Genomic DNA, 21,921 nt, shown 5'->3' on the forward strand with positions numbered 1-21,921 from the left:
AGAGACTGACCACATCCTGCAAACCATTTCCTCATCAACACAGTCTTCTTATGTCTCTTTTTTCTTTCATTGCACAGTAGTCCAACCTGTACAGCGGGTTCCTCAGCCATTCGGTTTATCGGACAGATTTGTTTTTCAACTGAATGATCAGTTGGGTGTTCGATTTGTCGTTCCCTTAATTGTCACCACAGTCTTGATTGAAGTCCTTGTGTGTCCCATGTAATTCTCAAAATTTTAGCATCTGCATGATTTGAGAGATGAATTCGATAAATTAAGGACATGATTTTCCAGTACTCTAATTCCATTTCTTTTCTCCAAGACTTACCACCTTCTTCCCATTCCATTACAGACAGTCTTTTTCTGTATGAAAAGACAAGCAGATCCCTACATTATTTTGGAATCGACTGAAAACTGGAACCATTTTCTCTTCCAAATGGAACCCGATTCTACTTCCTTGATTATGACATCAGAAGCCCAGGAGCTTCTATTAGTTGCTAAGTAAGCTCTTATATATGCAGTTGTAAACCTGAAAGAAAGAAAATAAACTGAACTTTTTGTCAGGGTGCCTCCTGGGCTACTGGTAAAATGGTTTACAGCTACAACCTTCTCAAACATTTAGGCTTCACTTTGAGGCACTCTTTCTTATTTTTACCATGAAGGTGTCGATGATTTCCAAAATTAATTTTTTGACCAATCATACAGCAAGAGTGTTTTCCACTTTGTGTCAGATCATCTTAAATGAGCTAAGGTCCAGTGAAGCTAGCAGTATATCTGGATCTGATTTATAAACACTTTCCTCTTTGCACTATGCTGAGATAAATTGTGGTCAAATTGCTGCTAAATTTTGGGATCCTTTGCGATCCACAAAAGCCGTTTTATCCTGTTGGGCTGAATCAAATGATGCGGCTCACTACAACAGCCGAAATTCCCATCAGGAACCCCAACCCTTTAAGCGCTCAAGGTGGGTGTGGTCTTACCATGTAGCTCTGGTACTACGTCCTTACGTCACCACCTACGTACGGATGTGTCTCATTTCCTTGCAACCAGGGCTCTGAACCGGTTCATGGAACGAAAACAAAAACCGGAAACTTTTGGTCCTTTGGCAGGAACAAAAACGAAACAGAAAAATTTAAAAAAAAAAAAAATTTTGGAACTCAGTGTACACATAGAGGCTTAATATTAAAAGGCGCAGCGTTGATTTTTGAGAAATCTTAAGGCTTTTAAACGCGTCTTATGGTGCGCAAAATACGGCACCTACATATTTATATTGACAAGGAACGTTATGAACCGGTTCAGGAACTTTATTTTTTTTGTTCTGACCTGTTCAGGAACATCAGTTTATGGGTGGAACGCAAAACCGGAAACGTTATAATTCCGTTTGTGTTTGGAACGAACCGATTGGCAAAAAATTCTGGTTCAAAGCCCTGCGTGCAACGGAGGCTCGAAGAACAACAATGCCCGACATTTCAACGCGAGTTTCACTCCTGGCGATTATACAATACTAACACGATAAAGCGACTGGTTCCGTGTTTTTTGCTGGTTGTCTTTGGTTCTCTAGTGGCTGTTGATTGGAAAACATCGGCTAGAATCCAGCTGCTGGTTCGTCCTTCTCAATGTGTTTCACAATGAACACTGGACGTTCAGCCTCTTTTTCAGGCATTGGTATTATTGCAACTACTATATCCATGGGAGGTTGTTTTTTAATTTTTTTATTTTTTACAAAACTCTTCTGCCTCTGTATTACAGCGCTACATGTTCTGGAATATATTGCAAGACACAAACACGTCTGATCAGGAAAAATTGCAATACAATACAAAACTTTATAAGCTTGAGCAGGTTTTCAATAAAACAAAATGCATCTCAACCATTATGTGTCAATGTCTTCTCTGGGATTGTGCCTCAATCACTAGTCAGTCCAAGCAAAACCCTGGTTTCTGCATCTTTCTTCTGCAGTAAAGCATTGAAGTTCAAACAATTTTAAATTGCTTTGGCTATTTTAATTATATTTATTAATGCAATCTGAATTACGATTGATTAATGTGCAACGAATCTTACTGTAATGGTCCAGTGGTGATGGCAGACAACAAATCAGGGTTCGAGTTCACAAATTTGTCCACAATGCTTTTTACACTTTCAGCGATTAGAGAAAGATGTAAGATTGCTTTCTTGCTAGTAGCCTTGATAAAAGGATTTATATCAATATCCGTTAAACAACCAGATAAACTGAATAATTATCTATCATGGCTATGACCACATTCTGTGTATTATTTTAATTTGATCTTGATGCTTTATACTGTATGTCCAAAGTAGAGAAAGTACAAATCTGACAATGGACAAAATGCTAATCCATATAATATACTGCTAATCCCACTGCTGGTAACCTATTATAATACTAAGAAATAGTAAACAATCATGAATTGAAATAAAAAAAATATCTTAAAACAGCTTTTAAGCCAATCAATGAAAAGGAATGAAGGAAATCACACATTATTACTCTGTGCCTCAGTCAAGAGACATGTGTTCAATAACATGTTCTAATAGCATACTGTACAAGGTAATTGTGACTATTGTTGTAACTTGATGGTATTTTGTACAATATCTGGGATGAATGTTGCCTTAATTATATCAGGTTTGGTTTTGTGTTTGATGACTTTCCTGTAATTATTTTTCAGTTGTACGGTACTCATCTGCAGTTTTGACCTGTTCCGTGGTGCTTTGTTTATATTTTCAGAATGAGATGGTTTTCACTTGTTGAAAGAAAATAAAATTGCAGGTTGTGGTTCAACCAAAACCAATCCATGAGGGTACATTGTCACACAAAATTGGTAATTGGACTTTTTTAATGTACTACATTTATGTACTACATTTCCTAGAAAATGATTGTCCTCTATGTTCTATTTATATAACATATGAGCATGACATTTTTGATGCAGCAGGTGGAAAATAGTTTGGCCTGAATTAGACTCATGAATCTGCGTAATATTGTATGCACAGCAATATAATAATGAGCAAACACTGATAGGTATGCAGGAAAACTGAAGCATTAACATACAGAGAGAAAATTAACTTCTTTGACCTCCTTATTATCTGCCAGAAGACTTACAGATAGTATCTTTACGAATGTATCCTGGTCTTATCTGATATTAGATGAAATATGTCTACAAGCCATGTAATAATAGCACATCAGAGACTCACCACAACTATTTCCTGTTACTGAGGCTTGTTGTCAGTTTTTTTTGTTTTACAACTCTGATAATGTATGATTGCTTCTTATCACTCCCTAAAAATTCGACCAAAGACTTTTATATATTTTGGTCTATTTCCTCCCCTTGTCAAATTACAAGGTGAGCATTTGAGGAGCAAATGATCTTAGGTTTTATTTGCTCCTCAAATAAAATTTGGTCACCATACCAATGAACTGGTTCAACTGAGAAATATTGCCTGAAATTGAACCATTACCGTCAACCTCTGATCTTTAATGTATCATCCTCATTATCGTCTCTTGTCTTGACTTTTGTAGTTTTCATTTTACCTGCCTGACTCAAACTTTGCTAGCTCATGTCCCAACTTCTCCAGGTATAAGCGGATGGACTTTTAACTGGAACTATGATCAAATTTTTGTTCCATTTCATCACTTCATTGCACTTCATTTCAAGTGCAAAATAAATTTTAAGATGATTTTAATCACCTGTAAGTCACACCATGGCTTTGCTTTTAATGTGGCTTTGATGTACTGACTATCAGCTTAGTCATCCAATCACCTTTGACTTTACTACCGTTCAAAGTCAAAACTAAAGGTTACCGTTCATTTGAAGGCCTATCATGCAATAATCTGCCTACTTATATTAAATTAACTGAGTCGCGTGACTGTTGCAACAATATCTTAACACTCACTTGTCTATGTCATGAACGTAGCGCAGGGAGGCAGGACTCATGTGCACGACACTGAGCGGTAAAATCAGAAAACAAGGTTATTCCAGGCGGGGTTCGGTACACGGGTAAGGCAGTCAATCCAGGCAGAGGTATCCAAGGCAGGAGGCGAAAAGGCAAGGTCAAAAGACAAGAAAGGTTCAAACACGAAAAGTTATGACAAGAACTATGACAAAAGGCTGGGATGTGAGCAATGAACTACAACTAACTGGCGACGAGACAAGACACAAAGGGGGAATATACAGTATGCAGGACTGATGGGGGTGGTTGGACACAGGTGCGGGAAACACAATCAGGGATCAGGTGCATGCAGACGGGGAGGGGGCAGGGCAGACAGGAACCTGAAACAGAGATGGGGGTGAGTGATCACAAAATAAAACAGGAAGACAAGACATGAAACATAGGGAAGCAAATAAAACACTTAAGAAACAGGTTCATGACAGTCTAAAAATAGTGTTTTTATAAATCAGTTGACTTCTTTGTGTGAGGCAGTCTTACGAGTCCTTTCTACAATGCACTGTGTTTGCATGTGTTTTGATTATGTTGTTGTGGTGATTTGTGACTTCTTTTCATTACAAAACGTCTTTATTCTCTGAAGTTGGCTCAATATAATAAAATCTCGCTCTACTTAGACAAGCTAGAGCAGAAAATGCTCCTTATTAGAAAGTCATTGTATTAATATCCAGCTGGTGCTGATAAGCACAATGATACCAGATATGATGGTATGGTGAGGGTAATGGTGAATGACTAAAATACATTGTTCCGTGCCAAGGACATTACTCAACAATTTACACTTTTGTTTTGTGTTATTTGTCAAAAGCAACAGAACCAGTAGTTCATAAAGTGAAATACCGTTAGCAGATGTTGTAGTATTGGCAGTAGCGGATGCAGGTAATAAACCTGAAAGTTTGAGGAGTGCAACATTGCACTTATATGAAAAACATCACAATCTTTTTATTCTTTTCCTTTCGGCCTTTCCCTTCAGGGGTCACCACAGTGAATCAGTTGCCTCCATCTAACCCTGTTTTCTGCAGGGAGAAGAGATTAAGAAGGTGGAGGATTTTAAGTACTTAAGGTCAACAGGCCAGAGCAATGGAGAGTGTGGAAAAGAGGTGAGGACACGTGTACAAGCAGGATGGAACGGGTGGAGGAAAGTGTCAGGTGTGATGTGTGAATGAAGAGTTTCAGGTGAAATGAAAGGAAAGGTGTACAAAACTGTTGTGAGACCAGCGATGTTGTTTGGTCTAGAGACAGTGTCACTCAGGAAAAGACAGGAGACAGCTGGAGGTAGCAGAGATGAAGATGCTGAGGTTCTCTTTGGGAGTGACCAGGATGGATAGGATCAGGAATGAGTACATCAGAGGGACAGCACATGTTAGAGGTTTTGGAGATAAAGTCAGAGAGGCCAGGCTGAGATGGTTTGGACATGTCCAGAGGAGAGATAGTGAATATATTGGTAGGAGGATGCTGAGTTTTGACCTGCCAGGCAGGAGGCCTAGAGGAAGACCAAAGAGGAGGTTTATGGATGTAGTAAAAGAGGACATGAAGGTAGTTGGTGTGAGAGAAGAGGATGCAGAAAACAGGGTTAGATGGTGGCAACTGATTCGCTGTGGCGACCCCTGAAGGGAAAAGCGGAAAGGAAAAGAAGAATTAAAATGAATTTTGATGTCCATTTTTTCAAACATTTATCATCTGCCATTTGTGTGTCATTTGTAATTTTTTTTCTTTTTTTACTCGTTCCTGTATTGTTACTGTTTTGTGGGTGGATCAAGAGAAAAATAATGTGAGGGACTTTTGATAAACTCCAAAAATCACATTATTTCATAAGAACTCTTCAAATTTAAAGTGAGCAGCAGACACAGTTAAATGATATACCCTGGGAAGTCATTACAGCATATAGGCTGAATCACCTTTTATTGCATTTTGCAAAGTCCAAATATTGCCTCCATGTAGGTCAGAGGTACACTGAGACAAGTCACCTGCAGTTATCAGTTGTCAGCACAGCTCCACGTGCTCCACGTATATACACCTGTATGTATGTGTACTATATATATATATATATATATATATATATATATATATATATATATATATATGTGGTGATAGATGTGGCGATTCCAGCTGATGCCAACATCAGGAAGAAGGAACACGAAAAGATTGAGAAATATCAAGGGTTGAAAGAACAGCTGGAACAGATGTGGAAGGTTAAGGTTAATGTGGTCCCCGTGGTAGTAGGAGCACTTGGGGCAGTGACCCCCAAACTGGAAGAGTGGCTCCAGCAGATTCCTGGAACAACATCTGAAGCCTCAGTCCAGAAGAGCGCAGTCCTAGGAACAGCTAAGATACTGCGCAGAACCCTCAGACTCCCAGGCCTCTGGTAGAGGACCCGAGCTTGAGGATGACACACAGATACCACCCTGAAAGGGTGAGAGGGACATTTCTATATATATATACATATATATATATATATATATATATATATATATATATATATATATATATATATATATATATATATATATATATATATATATATAGTATGTATATGTACACACACACACACACACACACACACACACACACACACACACACACACACACACACACACACACACACACACACACACACACACACATACATTTTTAGGGCCCATGTGAGGCAAATGAAACGTCTTACAGCACCATGGATACAGCATGCTTACATTTTGTCAATAAATGAGAAAATGCCAAACGGGAAAAGAGAACCCTGATAAATCATTAAAAATAATTACACTCCTGAAGATCTAAATAACTGTAATACAAGATGATTGATACTTCATGCCAGAAAATCTTCCAGAACGACATTTTTCATGGATTTTTTTCTCATTATGTGATCAAAATAAAATCAAGATAATTTGAATGCTATACAACCCTACAATGAATAATAATTAAAAACAAAACAAAACAAGATGACGCCATCATTTACCGTACTGTACTCCTTTTGCGCATCAAATGCTGTTTCCATAGACTACAGTGCCCTCCTCTGTTTGTGAACGACATGGGTTGAATTTTAGTGTTGCATCAGCTGGACAGTCTTCACACTTAGTACCCTGACTTGCACTATTCAGGGTACAAGTAAAACGATGCTTTCCTGTCCGATCTCAAACCACATGAATTCCCCCTGCTCTATGAACAGTCTATGAAAAAAAAAAAATTCAGATTAGTTTTATCTCCCTCATTCAGAAAAGCTTGGAGGGATAGACGAAGGGATGAGGGACAGATACAAATAAAGACACACATTCCATATTCACGCTCTTTGCTTCTCATTTCGTCTAAATGTCTAGGTAAAAAAAAAAAAAAGAACAGCGTGCAGGCGAAATCATGAACGAATTGACTTCAATGCAGAACAAAATCTACAACCATTAAGACGTGGGATAATTTGGTCTCTGTGGATAGCAGGGACATAACCACACACTTGTTCTACCAACTAAAATTACTGTCATTGTTTTCTGTCAGCACCGTCAGCAACAGCTCTCTTATTTAAAGCATCATCACCAAAATAAAGAAAGCGGATGTCTTTTATTTGATCCCACAAGCGATTGTAATTTCGCTTAAACATGTTTGAACACGCTTGGACAGAAGACATTTTCAAAGTCGTGCAACTATTTTATTATACATGCAAGCAAATTTAATCGCTGCGGGTCGTCAGCAATACTCTACGTAAAAGGAATACGTCGTTAAATAGAACTTTTATTTTGAAAAGTACCAGCACCGGAAAATGTGTACGATCGGAACAATTTAACTTGACTGATATTCCCGCGGATCCCCTCCTTCCTTTGCTGGCTGGAGCCTGATGGAGCCGAGGTGTCAGAGATGGTTGGTCCCATCCTGGTGATAAGGGAACTATACTACAAATCGCCTCCCACGTAGCCTCCTTCAGTGTGGATGGCGTCTCTCGGCGTGGGGATGAACCTCATCCCAAAGCGCGGAGCAGGCAGGAGCGTCGCGGTGGAGAGGAAGAACCTCCTTACGGTGTGCAGGTGGGAATTTCTCATTTTCGTTTTTTCGTGAAAAGAAATATTTAACGGAAAACACATCTATGGCCGATTCCAGAATTAATATCATCAGAGGCGTGTGATTTTTGCTGTCAGTCCATTCGTAAAATATCATGACTTAATATGCATATAAAAAAGTAATTATGTTTAATGCCAGGATCAGCTGGTCAACCACAGGTAAATACACCCAATGTGTATTCTGTACATTATAATATCCGATTCACTTAGACACATGTAATGCATAATCACACCGAGAGCCAGCAGCATCTGGTCTTCATTAAACATTCATGCTGTCTAATCTGTTCATTGTAACATTAAGGCCATAACTTTTGAAAAACAGTATTCTACAAATACAAGTCCAAATGCGTTCATCACAAACTCAGGTGGATCCAAGCACAGATGGAGAATCTGAATCACTTTTTCTTTCTTCAACATTGCGAGATTTTTGACATTTTGTGAATATCATGAAAAAAAAAAAGGTCAAACAAAATAAAAATATACTGCTTAGGGAAACCATGATGTTTCACCATGATGTGCAAATGCTTGCAGATCTGGAGCATATTCTGGTTCTGGAAATTAAAATATAATGTATATTAGAAGGTGTGTGTGTGTGTGTGTGTGTGTGTGTGTGTGTGTGTGTGTGTGTGTGTGTGTGTGTGTGTGTGTGTGTGTGTGTGTGTGTCTGTGTGTGTATGTGTGTGTGTATGTGTGTGTCCGTGTGCGTGTGTGTTGGTGGTGGGGTCTTTTATTGATAGATCATAGACTAGTGACAATAAACATGCAAAATATAGGTGTAGGTTTCACGGTCAGGAAATAATGTGGTTTTACTAAACATGTTGTCATGGTTTTGTCACTTTACATGATTACTTATGATTACTTAATACTTATACAGTATTATGCCTTGTGATGATTCAGCAATCCATAGATGACAAGATCATTGGAATATGTTTACACTCTGTGTGGTGTTCACAACCAGCTTATATCCGTGGTATGGGATAGAAACTTCCTGCTCATTCATTGTCCTGAAATCTATCAGTTCTTGTATTTTTCACAGAACACACTCAATCTTGTCATTGTGCTGCTAAGCAACAAGATAGAGAGAATAAAGCCAGATTATTTGGCTGACTTTATGGGCCACCCACAAATTGGCAGGACTTTTCTGAATACACACGGGACACACATTGATACACACGGCAGCCTCATTTACTCTGCCTCCTGTCTCGTTAGCTGAAATCAGATTAGCTGGAGTTGGTTGGTGCACACAGTGGTCGTTTTGGGATAGAAGTGTTGATGGTCCATGTGCTGTAATTTATTGTATAATAATTATAATATTATATATTTACACACACACACACACACACACACACACACACACACACACACACACACACACACACACACACACACACACACATATATATATATAAAATAGTATAATAATATATAATAATAATATAATTATAATAATTACACAAGAAATTATTCTTTATTGTATTTTTGTTGTATTAATATCTTCCTTTTGTTCAAATTAAAATCAGTAATCTGAAAGGTATTATTAATGCACCACTGAGTTTTTGACCAAATAAAACTGATCCCTAATTTAAATATTGGTTGTATGTAGCCCATGTGTTGAGATAAATACAAAGGATCATTATTACTGTATTCTGTGTTGATGAGGGTCACACCTATTACGGATGGTGTAAAATGTGCTTTACAGTTTACAGATTACTGAGAAATTCATGATGTTGGCATTCCTTCTCTTGTTTTTGTTACTGATTTAATTAACACAATCACTACAAGTTAATAAGAAACAAAGTAGCAGCCTTTATTTTCATATTGCACAAATTACCGCTCTAAAAACATGCGCTACAGATGAATTGGTGCCTTTAAATTGCCCATAAGTGTGAGTATGAATAAGAATATTTGTTTTTCTTTTATTTGTGACCTTGCAATGAACTGGAACTTGCCCAGGATGGGATAGACAAACCACTCAAGCAAAGAAGCAAATACACATAGTGTTGCATTTACAAATACTTTAGGTTGAGTTCCTAAAGTGCTGGATACCAGAGTTCCCATAATGAAATCAACAAAATCTTTACACAATCTTAATTTTTGAACTTATGGCGTCAAGAAAAGAAAAGATACTTTTTGGAGACATCTTCTTTTTTGTGGTTGGGAATGTTCTCCTGTAAACCTACAGGTCCAATTGCTTTTCTAATTCCAGATTGTGTGTCATCTTCCGTGTTCAGGTTTTCAGTGAAGACCCTACTGGACCGCTCCTGCTCTGAGATAATAGATGACTCATCTCCAGATTTTCTCAACTTTGTTTCCATCCTTGAGCACATTCTCTGTCATCGACTCAAAGGTAAAAGCTGCTTTATCCACACTGAGTCCTGAATATACAAACATGCAACCAAGATTCATTTGAAACATGTACATATGCAACACATATTGGGGTCAAGTCAGCTAACTGTGATTGTTGCAGCCCCTTTTGGATTCCTGGCTAACTCTCCACCTCTGATTGGTGCGCCACATGCCCGACAGGCCAAGCCAGCTGCCTCTCCAGGATCACCGGCTTCAAAAGCCCTGCCAGCAATTCAGCTGTTTGACTGTAGCAGTGTGCCTCTCGGCTGGTTGATTGTTCAATATGTGTAAAATCACATGTGTACGATTGTGCTTGGTTAGCTGGCCCAAGCTTGGTAGTGTTCAGTGACTGCTATCATCTAAAATTACCTCTGAAGTGTGGCTAGGGCTTACAACTTCACACTTAGCCTGCAATGCTGTATAGCCACACTATGTGCAGCGGTACTGTTTAGCTGTTCTGGTGTTTGGTTATTACCTCAGTGCAGTGAAATAGCTGTTTTTTTCACTCTTGATATTTCTGTTTAGCTAGACTGTAATATTTCACAGCTCTGAGTGAGTTCTCTTTTATAGTACATTTGTTTTTTTCTGAATGGCCGTCTTCCTTAGTTGCTTAATTGTATCTTGAATAACCATTGGTCACAAATTTAAGGGCCACAATACATTTCATTACTCTTTTCACATCTAGATTATTATGTTACTTCCCCTAGACTGTAGCTGTAACACCAGCTAACAACCAAATAACTTATTGTGCCTTTCTTTCAAGTATACTTAACTCGAAACAGTAATTTTTCACTCGTCCCGGAATGTAAAGTATTTGTTATGTACTGTAGATTTTCTGTGTGGCTATAAAAGGTTGCTCTGTGTTTTAAACAATCAGGGAATAATGCATAAAATGTTGTGTGGTGTTATTTTATTTCATGTTTATCTTAAAATCAGAATATTTTCAAAATACATAGATTACACAATGATAGGCTTCTCATTTCGTTCTTTAAACTAGTGTCCATTATATGAACATCGGTGGACAACACAATTTATCTTATTATTGTTAACAATATCAGTTTGCAGAAGACAAGTATCTGAAGTAATTTTTAAAAAATGTCCCCTGATTTCATCCTCTTTATGCCCAAATCAATATCACAAAGCCCCTGACGGCCACCTTAAGTGCAGAATAAAGCTATTAAATATCTGTATTTTCTTCACATTGTCTCTCAGGTCAGACGACCTGGTTTGTTTATGAAAGTCCTCGATGTTTCTGGGATTATGTGAAAGCTGCCTGCAGCAAGGTCCCTCACAACTGCATTCGAAGCATCCAAAGTATGGAAAATGTGCGATCATCAAGAGCTAAGGTGAGGATGAAACTAAATTAAATTGCAAAAGATTGAAAGATGTAAGAAATATAAGTTTTATATGCGCTATATATTTTTGTGTTTTGAGTTTACTTTGCATTATCTTGAATGCACCCTGATGTCTCTGTTAGATGAATTTCCAGTCTTCCACATGTGATTGTTTCCGTTTCCGTCCGGTCATATGAATGACCGGTCAGTGCTGCTGCTTTGTGTCTCTGCAGGGCAGGGCGTGGATCAGAGTTGTCCTGATGGAGAAAAGATTATCAGAATACATCTCATCTGCACTGAGGGACGTCAGAACAACCAGGTCTTCACTGGTACACCCACACTGACTAGTTACACACAGTTTTCCCTTCAATCCAGTTAAAATCATCCAGTAAATTATAGTTAGGAAGGGTTGCTCTCCATCATCAGTGCTGCAGGATAACCAGCCACACTGATCGGTTGTTACATTTTTCATCTGCAGTACTTGCAGCTACTTTTTTCTTTTACTCCCACTCAGTGGATGAGATCGAGCTCTATTGGAGTGTGAGTTGAATTAATAATAACACATTTGCTTGATTATAGAAAGTTTTACGATGATGGAGCGATCATGCTGGGAGAGGAGGCAGGCCTGCTGGCGGACACACTCATTGGACTCAACACCATTGATCTCAGGTAGTGATCTTTTTTTTACAATACATCACCGCTTCAAAGCGGTGATGTATTGTAATTGTCAGTGTTTGTGTGTTCACAAACACTGACAATTACAATACACTATAATCGTGGACTAAGGTTCGTTAGTCCACCAATTATCTTTGATCTTGAGAAAACTAGATCAAGGTCAAATTTCAACTTTTGTACGCTCAGGAACCTGACAAGATAGAAAGACGAGGGAGAAGGCCAGTGTGACTAAGACCATAGATCAAAGCCACTGCTTTGATCAATGACAGTAGGTCAGAGCACTAGCTTTGATCTTTGACCTATGCAAGCAGGTCAGGGTAAAATTTCTAATTCAGGGGTGTCGCGGGATGTTGCAGTCTCTGACTGCATTGGTTGTTGTTTTAATTAGTTAATATTGAAGTGTTAGAAAGAAAGAAGCTACAGATTTTTGACTGTCACATCCTTGGAGAAATTTGCATATAAATATATATTTATATTATGTGTTTTAGACATCAGTTAAGTAAACTGAGATTGTCTGTGTGTGTAGTCAGTAATTGTAATATAAATATAGCAGTACAACTTCTGGTGAATCAGTTGTGACGAATCTTGCACCATGACAACACACACAAAATTTATTGAAACGGACAGACTGGGGGAACAATACAGGAGTAGTTTCACAGCTGTAAATCTGGTAAAAGATGAGGCATGGCATTGATTTTCTATCCTGTCTTCTCTCTTCAGCTTCTGTTTGAAAGGAGAGGGTGTGGACGGCAGCTGCCCTGCTGTCATCGACTACACGCCTTACCTGAAGTTCACTCAGAGGTACACGAGAACTAAAGTCCCCATCACCCTCAGCAAAAAACAATTTTCAGATTTGATTTTGAGGCTGACTATTTTTGTGTTAATATTTGGCACATGCTGGTTTCCTGTGCAGTGCAGACAGCATCAGCAGTGATGAAGAGGAGATGAGGACCATGGGGAGCAGTGGTAGTGAGGACAACACCCCTGACAAAGTCGCCACAGCTGCCTCCATCTTCACTGAGCAGAGTAACTTGTTTAGCAAGTGCAAACGATTTGAGCAAAAGTATCGCATGGCGATTGAGCAGAAGGTAGCATTTGTGTTTGTGCATGTATTTATTTTGGATAAATAAATCATACGAAGTGATACTAATGTGACATTTCCATTTGATGCCTGACAAGGAGGAAATATTTTTTTTGGTAGTTCTTACCTGAACAACATCTGTAATGTTTCTAATCTCTTCACTTCACCTGCTGCCTGGTTATTTGATTTGTTTTGAGCCAAACAAAGAATTCACACATGTGAACGGATGTGGCCTCAAGGTGGTAAACAAACAAATGGAAACCAGTTTCTGTACTTGTGCGTGTTTGTCACAGGGATACCTGGAAGAGCTGGTGCGTCTCCGAGAAGCCCAGCTGTCAGAGGCTGTGTCTCATAACAAAGCTTTACAGCAGAGCCTAGCAAACACACACCTCACCCACACACTGGAGAAGGAACAGCTTGAGTGCATCATTCTGGAGCTACAGGACCAGCTGTAAGTTGAGGACAAACCCTTTTTGTGCCGTTGTTTGTGAGGTCGCTGACAATGAGATGGAACTTTTGCATCAGATCCAGCTGTGAGTTTGACATTCAGGACACGCCGAGGAATCTGGAGGTTGCATGAGGTTTTTTATTTATGTGTCATTCCATCAGTTATTATTATTATTAATTTTATTTTTTTTTAAATTATTATTATTGTTAGTTATCAACATAAGGCAGCATCGTTATTTTGTCAGACAGGATGACAATGCTTCTTTTTAGACCCTAAAAAGTGACATATTATTGAGGCCATTACCAAAAGTTGTAAATCAAATGCAGTAATCACATTAACACATATTAAGGTTGTTTAGATAACAAGTATAACTAAAATGGATACTATTTTCTGTAGGACAGTCCTGAAGAACAACGATTCACGGTCCAGACAAGAACTGACAGTCCATCTGACCAACCAGTGGCCGTCTCCCGTCTCCTTAGACACCAATGCTGTTGCCCTGGACACACTGCTGTACAGGAAGAGCATGGAAAGACAGTGGGAGAAGTATGGAAAATTAAATGAAATCCTCAACCTTCATTTGTTTGGTCGTGTCCAGGGCTGCAGCTGATTGTTCACAATAAATTAAGAAATAAATAAGACATTGACAGCTGTAGATGGTTTAAAGAACAGAGATGGGTTTGGACACAAGAAAGATCCTGATGCCCAGACGGGCCTTTTCTGTGCTAACATATCAGCAGTGCTTGTGATGGCACAAAAAAAAGTGGTTGACCAAAAAAGGTGATGGTAGATGAGAAAGAAACAACGTTACTGAGCAAAAATCTCAGATCAAGAAAATCTTATTTGTGGATGAGTTGCATGAAGATTTGGTTAACAATGAATGAAACAGACACAGATAATGGTGCAAATCCTTCTACAAATTGTGATAAATATGATTAAGAGTCAGTTAGAAAGTTCTTAAATTGTATAAGTATAATGATGTGCAAATCTCATGCTGAAAACAGCACTTTGTACGTGGTTTTGGTGAATAGGCCGACTCCAAACACCTTTTCATTAACCAGCAACAAGAAAATGCAACTCAAACAGGACATATCTTCATAGAAACAAATCACACGGTAGAATGACATTCTTTTCTATCTTTCCATTTCTGCAGCAGAGGTTTGCTAGCTCTTAGATAGAGACGATCGGTGTGGAACTCATAGACAGAATGATGGTAGATCATCTATGGCTGGAGTTGATGAGCTGAGCAATAGCACAAGAGATGGTGAAGAATGTCTTATTATTACAACAAGATTTCAAGCTGGTGATGTAGTTGTGTTTTAACTGTGTCTTTAGTGGTTATTTTTACTTGTTTGAGCCACAAAAACAAAAAACAATAATTAGTCAGGAGCTAAATTATATGCGGGACTAAGACCTCAATAATTAAGTCATTACAATAATTTTTCTTTATAAATTATCACAAAATAGTGGAAAACCACCACTATAAATTATATACTAGTTAGTATAAACCCAACATTTATTTTAAAATACTGTACATAGGAAATCCATAATTCATCAAGTTATCTTATCTCATCTCGTCTCATCTCATCAATCTTGTGAATCTAAACAGCATAAATTGGATAATTGATTAGCTTTTATAATAATAAATGAATTAAAAAGTGGTTACACAACACTTCTTTTTGTTGGCTCTGTATTGATTTCTTTACCATCTTGTTTGGGCTCTTCACGGATCCTCTGTCTACTACAGGAAGAGTTTCCGGAGTCTGGAACAGCTGTCTACAGATATCAGCCTTTCCCAGATGTCACTTGAGCAGTCACACACACTGAGTCTAGACGCCAGGCCAGCGGGGACCCACTGGACCCACCAAGGTACGTTTGTACTAGTAAGCAGTGCTGTCCAGGAGGATGTCTGCTAATGCTTACTAATATATTATATCTCACAGGTAAAGTGGAAACCCCATCTTTAAGAGGTCTGTGTGGCTCCCTAACCTCTGTTACCAGCTATAAGTCTCTAACCAGCCTGAAGTCCAGTGAGTGTTTGGCCAGTCCTGCGACAGAGATGAGCAGCCCAGGCATCACTCCTTCATAAGGCAAGGAGAGCTAGAAAACTCATCACTACCAGAGCCACATAATCCAGGAACTTTGTAAATGTATGTGATAAAGACTTGTTGTTTTCCATGTATTAGATGAGCTTTAACAACTGGAGATCAGGTTTGAAAATTGTGAATCAGGTGTAGCATGCATTTTTGAATTATGTTAAGCCACAGCAACATAAAATGTCTTATGAATGTGCCATTTAGCTGAAACAATCTAATTCTTTACATGGTAGGCGTATTTTAACACTTGGAGAAAAAATAATTTTACCATTACAATTTAGATAACTTACGTGTTTTCACTTTTCACCATAGTTTGTTCTTCAGATAAAAGTGTGATGTAATTACTGACTATAGATCAATCTAGGAGATAAAATAGGAATTTCTGTTAGCATTGGCTGTTTAGGTTGCAGATAATTTCTTGTGGTTGTCTGTGCTAATAATTTAATACAGGAATTTCATGGGGTTACAGAAATGACTATCTCTAGTCTTGTAGTCGTTTTCCTGAAGTGGACCGTTTCTTTTTTTGAAGACACGTTATGTTGTGAATAAAGCAGTCACAATTACTTCCTCAGGTAATGTTCACTATGGCTACTATTCACCTTGAAGTTCTAGGTTTACTCAAGTTTAATTTTAACTCCTACAGACACACTTTTAACGGCTTTATACAAATACTTGTTTATTAAATATATTTTAAAGATTGTCATTGATCAACACATGACATATCTTTCAACAGATGTTTCAAGAAAGACAAACATGTTTAAAATCATAATAGTATGATGTACTTTGCATTAGAGTTGATAGTCTGTGCCTCACCATGGAACCCATAGCCTTTTAAATTAACTTCACATTTTTATTTCTTGACGTACATGGTTGTATCGTTTGTTTTCAGTCAATAAAAGCAAAATGTTTAAAAGAAATTAAGGTACAAACACTGAACTCAGAAATTAAAAGGTCTCAAGATGTCACACAGGGACTCACAGTTTACAGGAGTTAAAATCTAAAAACGATTCTGTTACTTTTATAGAGCAAGTGCAGGGAAATAAATATGGAATCACTCTTACCATTTCACTTGGTCCAGCAACCCTCCAAGGTGTGATAACTGCACTGTTTTTAACTGCTGACTAAAGAGCAGATCTAATCTGAGGCAGGTGCCCAATTAAGGAAAGAAAATTGACTGGGTGTGTCCTTATTTTCTACTCAAAATGGAGTGATTCCAAATTTTTTTCCTCAGAATTGAGTGATTCCATATTTATTTCCCTGCACTTGCTCTATAAAAGTAACATTTACTGACCACCACAATGTTTTTTCTTCATTTCTTTTAGTGTTTCTGAATGCCAAGGAGTTGCCCTTTGAAAAAACTTCATTATTTTTTCATGCTTTTATCCGAGTTTGTTCTACATAATAAAATGTCTGAGTGAGTCCTCGTCCAAGACTGATGATTCCATACTTTTTGCTAGGGGTAGTATAGGGAAGTGTTGTGTTGTTTGTTCTGATAGCAGATAGAAAGGACAGTGAAATGATCAGGCGCTGCTGGTCTGCAGGGGCCTGATGACTCTCTCCTGGTTGTGTTTGCGGAAGAAAGCCTTTCCAATCTCATAACTGCTGATCATGATCGCACAGGCGGGGGCCACTTTGATCACCCTGGGGAGGAAGCCTGGCAGAGGCGCAGCAGGAAGGACAGGTTAGAAGCCATTAGGTTGATAAAATAAGTCATAAAATACCTCAGTCACCCACCTGCCAGCAGTCCACCAAAGCCGTCCTGTGCCACGATGCGTTTCATCACACTGAAGGTGGAGGCGGAGGCCTTGTAGGCCACTGCAAATAGTTAACACGAAACGACCTGTTAGCATCTGACCACAGAGGATAGTGATGTAGGACCTCAGAGATGTAGATCTCAGTGACGTACTAGATCGGTGGTTCTCAGCCCTGATTGACAAAATCAAGTCTGTCGGACCACCTCAGGTAAGTTTCATTTACGCCACCCATTGTTTCTAAATATGAGCCTGTTCCATCTCTTCATTGAAACTATAATGTCTGTAGTGAGTTTAAAAAAAATTCCTGTCAATGACATAAATTCATTTGGATGTATATAAGTTTGGAAATTTTGGAATCTTTTCTATTGTCTAAGTGAAATAAAAGGAATCCAACTTTGTAATGAAGAGTCCCCAAACTTAATAGCTTTCTAGAGGATTTCACAGTTAATTTTTTGAGTGAATATTATTACATTTTCTTCAATACAAGGCAAAATAATTGATGTCTGAAATTCAAAGGGGTTTTTTTTGTTATAATTTCATCACATATGCAGTACTCTGAAAGTGCCTTAAAGGGAAACAGCACCGTGGTTGGGAATCCACTGATGTACAATTTGGAAATAAAGTTAAGCAAAATAAAAAATAAAGCTTCAGACAATTATTACATTTCTTTGCTTGCAGCTCTCCCAGCTCCACCTGCCTTCTCGTTTTGACAACATCAAAGGGTAACGTTAAAATTGCGGCAATCTGAAAAAAATGGAAATAAGTGGTATTTATTAATAGTTTATGTACTTATATCTAAAAGGTTGAAAAGCCGAACCTGAATACTGTACAGATGCACTTACAGAGCCAGACACTGCTCCAGAAATGAAGGTAATAGCTATTGTGGGTTCGGTGGTGTTATACTTCTCGCACAGCCACTTCTTGCCCATCTCATAGTTCGACCAGTAGATGGCCGAGAAAGGAACATCTCGTAGCAGTGTGGCTCCCAAACCCCGCCACAGCGACAGCCAGCCGTCTGTCTGCACCGCCCCGCGGATGCAGTCGATCAACTGCCTATACGACTGTTTCTCAGCCTGCAGCTTTGTGCGGATCAGCTCCAGAGGGCTGATCAGTGTCACTGCAAACACTGACAGACAGCAAAGAGAAAACGTTCAGGGCGTGAGCACGTTTTCTTGACCAAAGTAGAGTGTTATGAACGATTCTGAATCAACCTGTAACCATCCTCACAAACACGGACTTCCTTTACTCTCTTTCATAACTGGTAATAATTTCATCCATATTCCTTTCTAGTGACACATCAGCAGTCAGCTCACCTCTGGCGACGCCTCCGGCCACAAGAGGAGCCTCCTGAGCGTAGCTTCCCATCTTGACCCTCAGCACTGCACACAGCTGCTCGTAGCAAGTGAAGTAGATCGCTGTTGCTGGCACCGCCATCACACTGGATGTAGCATATAAATATCAAATAATACATCAAGTTAACTCAAGCAGAAAAAGCTAACCCAAGAGTAATGAGTTTTTTTTAAAAGATATTTTCATTATGATAGTACTTAAAATTAATTAATCTTTGGTAATCAGCTTTCAGGAAAGTTTTCATTGGATTTCACTGTTAATGAACACAACGTCAAAAAAAGCACCCTTCAAGTGAACTTTAGCTTCAGACTAAATGACTGTCAATCAACAGTGTTTGCACAATAACTCAGCTTTTAAAAGAGGGCAAACAGAGTTCAGTTCAACAGAAGACTAAGAGAAACACATAAGACTTCCTACTCACAGGGTTGGAGATAGACCACTCCATAGAGCTTTTATTCCTTCACCGCGGACTATCTTGACAAAAGCATCCTACAAAGAGACAGAGTGGGGCCAGTGTCGAAAAACATGATGTTTGACAGTTCGCTATAGCAAAACAGGAAACACAAATATGACTGGGAACTTATCCGACTACTCTAAACCTTTACATTTAATTTTTGCATAGACTGAAGACTGAAATGTAACAATACATTAAGTTTTTACCAGTGTTCCATTGAAATGACCAGGGGCTTTGTACCAGGCCTTGGCATTGCCATTATCACACACACATAAATGGTCCATAAGTCCATTGCAGTAGACAAAGCATTTCCCTGAAAGATATTTTTAGTATGTTGTTAAAAAAATATATCAAGTCTTTATGGTGTTAATAGACATTAATCTTTCCCAATGGAGGTTGTCATCATACCTTTGGGGAATGGAGTTCTCTGGGCTTGCAGTCTGATCTTCACAACATCCAAAGGTGTGACTGAAGAAAAGGAAAAGGATTTTCATATCTTTCATGGGCAATGTGATGAAAATGCCAGAGGACAGCTGTCTTTCATACTCAATTGCATTTGACTGACAGGTGGTGGTATTTACCGGCACCCTTGTTAAGAGACGACTGTTCAACTTTGACAGTGATGATTTCCTTCACTCTCCACCCACCTGTCCGGTCTGTACCAAAAGTGTGTCCTTTGGGAGCAGGTGGACTGCTGGGCATTGGTCCAAAGTGCTGGCTCCTCTCTCTGTCCTCTAACTACAGGTCAGTGCATTCCTTGCTGCATTAACCAACACATTTTCACCCTTGGGTGAACCAGTTTGAAATACACTGACATGTTTCCTGGATACGGGAACACTGCCGTGTCTGTTGGTTTTTGTTGGATGTTTTTTCAGCTGTCTTTGTTAACTTGATAGATTTATATTTTAAAAATATTCAAAATTTCCTTGAAGTGTTTTTTTTCTTCTTATGATCAAGGATTATATTATGACAAGTAAACCAATCAGAATTCAAAACAATCACATGAATCAAACAATGCACTGTGCTCATTTCCCTGTTTTAGTTAAAAAATGTATCAGCACATTTCTGAATAAATTGAGGTTTTTTCACCCCAGCTCTGACCAGTTGAAATGATATGATAGTAATGTCATCTATTTGAAAAAATAAAAAAATAAAAATTATATATATATATATATATATATATATATATATATATATATATATATATATATATATATATATATATAAAATCTCAAATTTTCTGAAGTTAATTTTCCTAATTGCCGATTGAGCAGAAATCATTCACTGACTGAAAAGAAATATAAAGTGTAAATTAGGTGTTATAAGAAATGGTCCATGCAATGGTATATACCGCTAACAGAGGTATAAACACCGCCAGCTGCAGTCATTCTTATAGGACAGGTCACACATGATCACCGAACATGTGCTGAGGCCCCAGCACATGTTTGGTGATCATGTTGCGTCTTTTTTACCCGCTGATGGGGCATCTTACCGAACAGAGATGTGACGATGGCCCCGGATCCGGACGCCACCATCTGTTGGAACGGAGTAATGCCATCTCTGTTCAAGGGGGCGGAACATTGACCACTCATACTGTCTTAAAACAGAAAAGCGCAGTTCAACATAACACACGTTCAAAGCACACCATCGCTAACGTGTAAACACGCACACACACACACACACACACACACACACACACACACACACACACGCTCAATCAACTGAGCCAATCAGCTGATTGCCCCGGTAGGTTATTACGTTATGATGACACTCCACGTGCCGTTGACGGAACATGTCAGATAAATAAACTCACGGGACAATACTGTATTAGTCAATTTCTTACATGCTGCTAAAGCACCACGGCAACTTCGACGTCGTCCATGAACAAAAACATACCCCTACAGATTTGTAGTTTTCGGACAATTACAATCCTGCAGAATCTAAAAGGAATAGCACTAACATGTGAGAGTTGAAGGTTGCTATCCTAGCTACATAGCTTGTTTAGCAGACATGATACGTATATGGCTTTGACAGGTGTTACGTCATTTGGATTTCAGTGGAGCACATTCACGAACCCGTTTACATTACATTTTAAATACTGAATAACATACGGTATCTTACGTAAATTACGAAATCTGGTGTTTAAAATAAAATATTGCGTATATTTTTTTTCAGTGTACAGTTTGTATATTTTAACGTTGGTAGCATTGGTGTGGAAACAACTAAATATACAAAAAGACTAACTTTACTTTATTGTGGGGTGCCAGGTTGGTTGAATACACCCGAATAACAGAGTAGTAATCGAATTTCTCAATTTAATATTTGCTCTGCATTTTAAAAATAAAAAAATCAAATCAAAATATGATACACAAAAGGCTATGGGTAGTTCCCTGATAATTAC

The 21,921-nt window shown here is 38.5% G+C and overlaps 2 protein-coding genes across 5 annotated transcripts; one reads left to right on the forward strand and one right to left on the reverse strand.

Annotated features, from left to right (window-relative positions):
* The first annotated feature begins 7,769 nt into the window (after positions 1–7,769).
* rundc3b (RUN domain containing 3b) lies at positions 7,770–16,475 on the forward strand. Its single transcript, XM_068323375.1, has 11 exons — positions 7,770–7,949; positions 10,214–10,329; positions 11,541–11,674; positions 11,896–11,981; positions 12,242–12,331; positions 13,058–13,138; positions 13,251–13,425; positions 13,712–13,869; positions 14,263–14,412; positions 15,614–15,735; positions 15,810–16,475. The coding sequence occupies exons 1-11, from the start codon at positions 7,855–7,857 to the stop codon at positions 15,953–15,955; spliced, it is 1,353 nt and encodes a 450-aa protein (XP_068179476.1). The 5' UTR covers positions 7,770–7,854; the 3' UTR covers positions 15,956–16,475.
* Positions 16,476–16,666: 191 nt separating this feature from the next.
* Positions 16,667–21,540, reverse strand: slc25a40 (solute carrier family 25 member 40). Of its 4 annotated transcripts, none has more exons than XM_068323378.1 (10): positions 21,364–21,540; positions 21,013–21,113; positions 19,929–19,988; positions 19,727–19,833; positions 19,488–19,555; positions 19,030–19,154; positions 18,559–18,842; positions 18,379–18,460; positions 17,697–17,777; positions 16,672–17,616 (listed from the first exon to the last, which is right to left on the reverse strand). In XM_068323378.1, the coding sequence occupies exons 2-10, from the start codon at positions 21,110–21,112 to the stop codon at positions 17,483–17,485; spliced, it is 1,041 nt and encodes a 346-aa protein (XP_068179479.1). In that variant the 5' UTR covers position 21,113; positions 21,364–21,540; the 3' UTR covers positions 16,672–17,482. The 4 variants fall into 4 exon arrangements, with proteins under 4 accessions (XP_068179477.1, XP_068179479.1, XP_068179478.1 ...); XM_068323377.1 differs by having other exon boundaries at positions 21,013–21,117; XM_068323379.1 differs by having other exon boundaries at positions 21,013–21,117; positions 21,417–21,537.
* Positions 21,541–21,921: the final 381 nt, after the last annotated feature.

This window comes from Antennarius striatus, chromosome 9 (assembly GCF_040054535.1).
Source record: "Antennarius striatus isolate MH-2024 chromosome 9, ASM4005453v1, whole genome shotgun sequence".
NCBI lineage: Eukaryota > Metazoa > Chordata > Actinopteri > Lophiiformes > Antennariidae > Antennarius > Antennarius striatus.

Bases quoted from the DNA above. Each gene is read 5' to 3' on its own strand.
- rundc3b (XM_068323375.1), top strand. From the start codon at position 7,855: ATGGCGTCTCTCGGCGTGGGGATGAACCTCATCCCAAAGCGCGGAGCA. The intron at 7,950-10,213 runs GTGGGAATTTCT...TTCCGTGTTCAG, and splicing joins AACCTCCTTACGGTGTGCAG to GTTTTCAGTGAAGACCCTAC. The intron at 12,332-13,057 runs GTAGTGATCTTT...TTCTCTCTTCAG, and splicing joins CTCAACACCATTGATCTCAG to CTTCTGTTTGAAAGGAGAGG.
- slc25a40 (XM_068323376.1), bottom strand. From the start codon at position 20,222: ATGCCCAGCAGTCCACCTGCTCCCAAAGGACACACTTTTGGTACAGAC. The intron at 19,989-20,101 runs GTAAATACCACC...CCTTTTCTTCAG, and splicing joins GTCTCTTAACAAGGGTGCCG to TCACACCTTTGGATGTTGTG. The intron at 19,834-19,928 runs GTATGATGACAA...AATATCTTTCAG, and splicing joins GAGAACTCCATTCCCCAAAG to GGAAATGCTTTGTCTACTGC.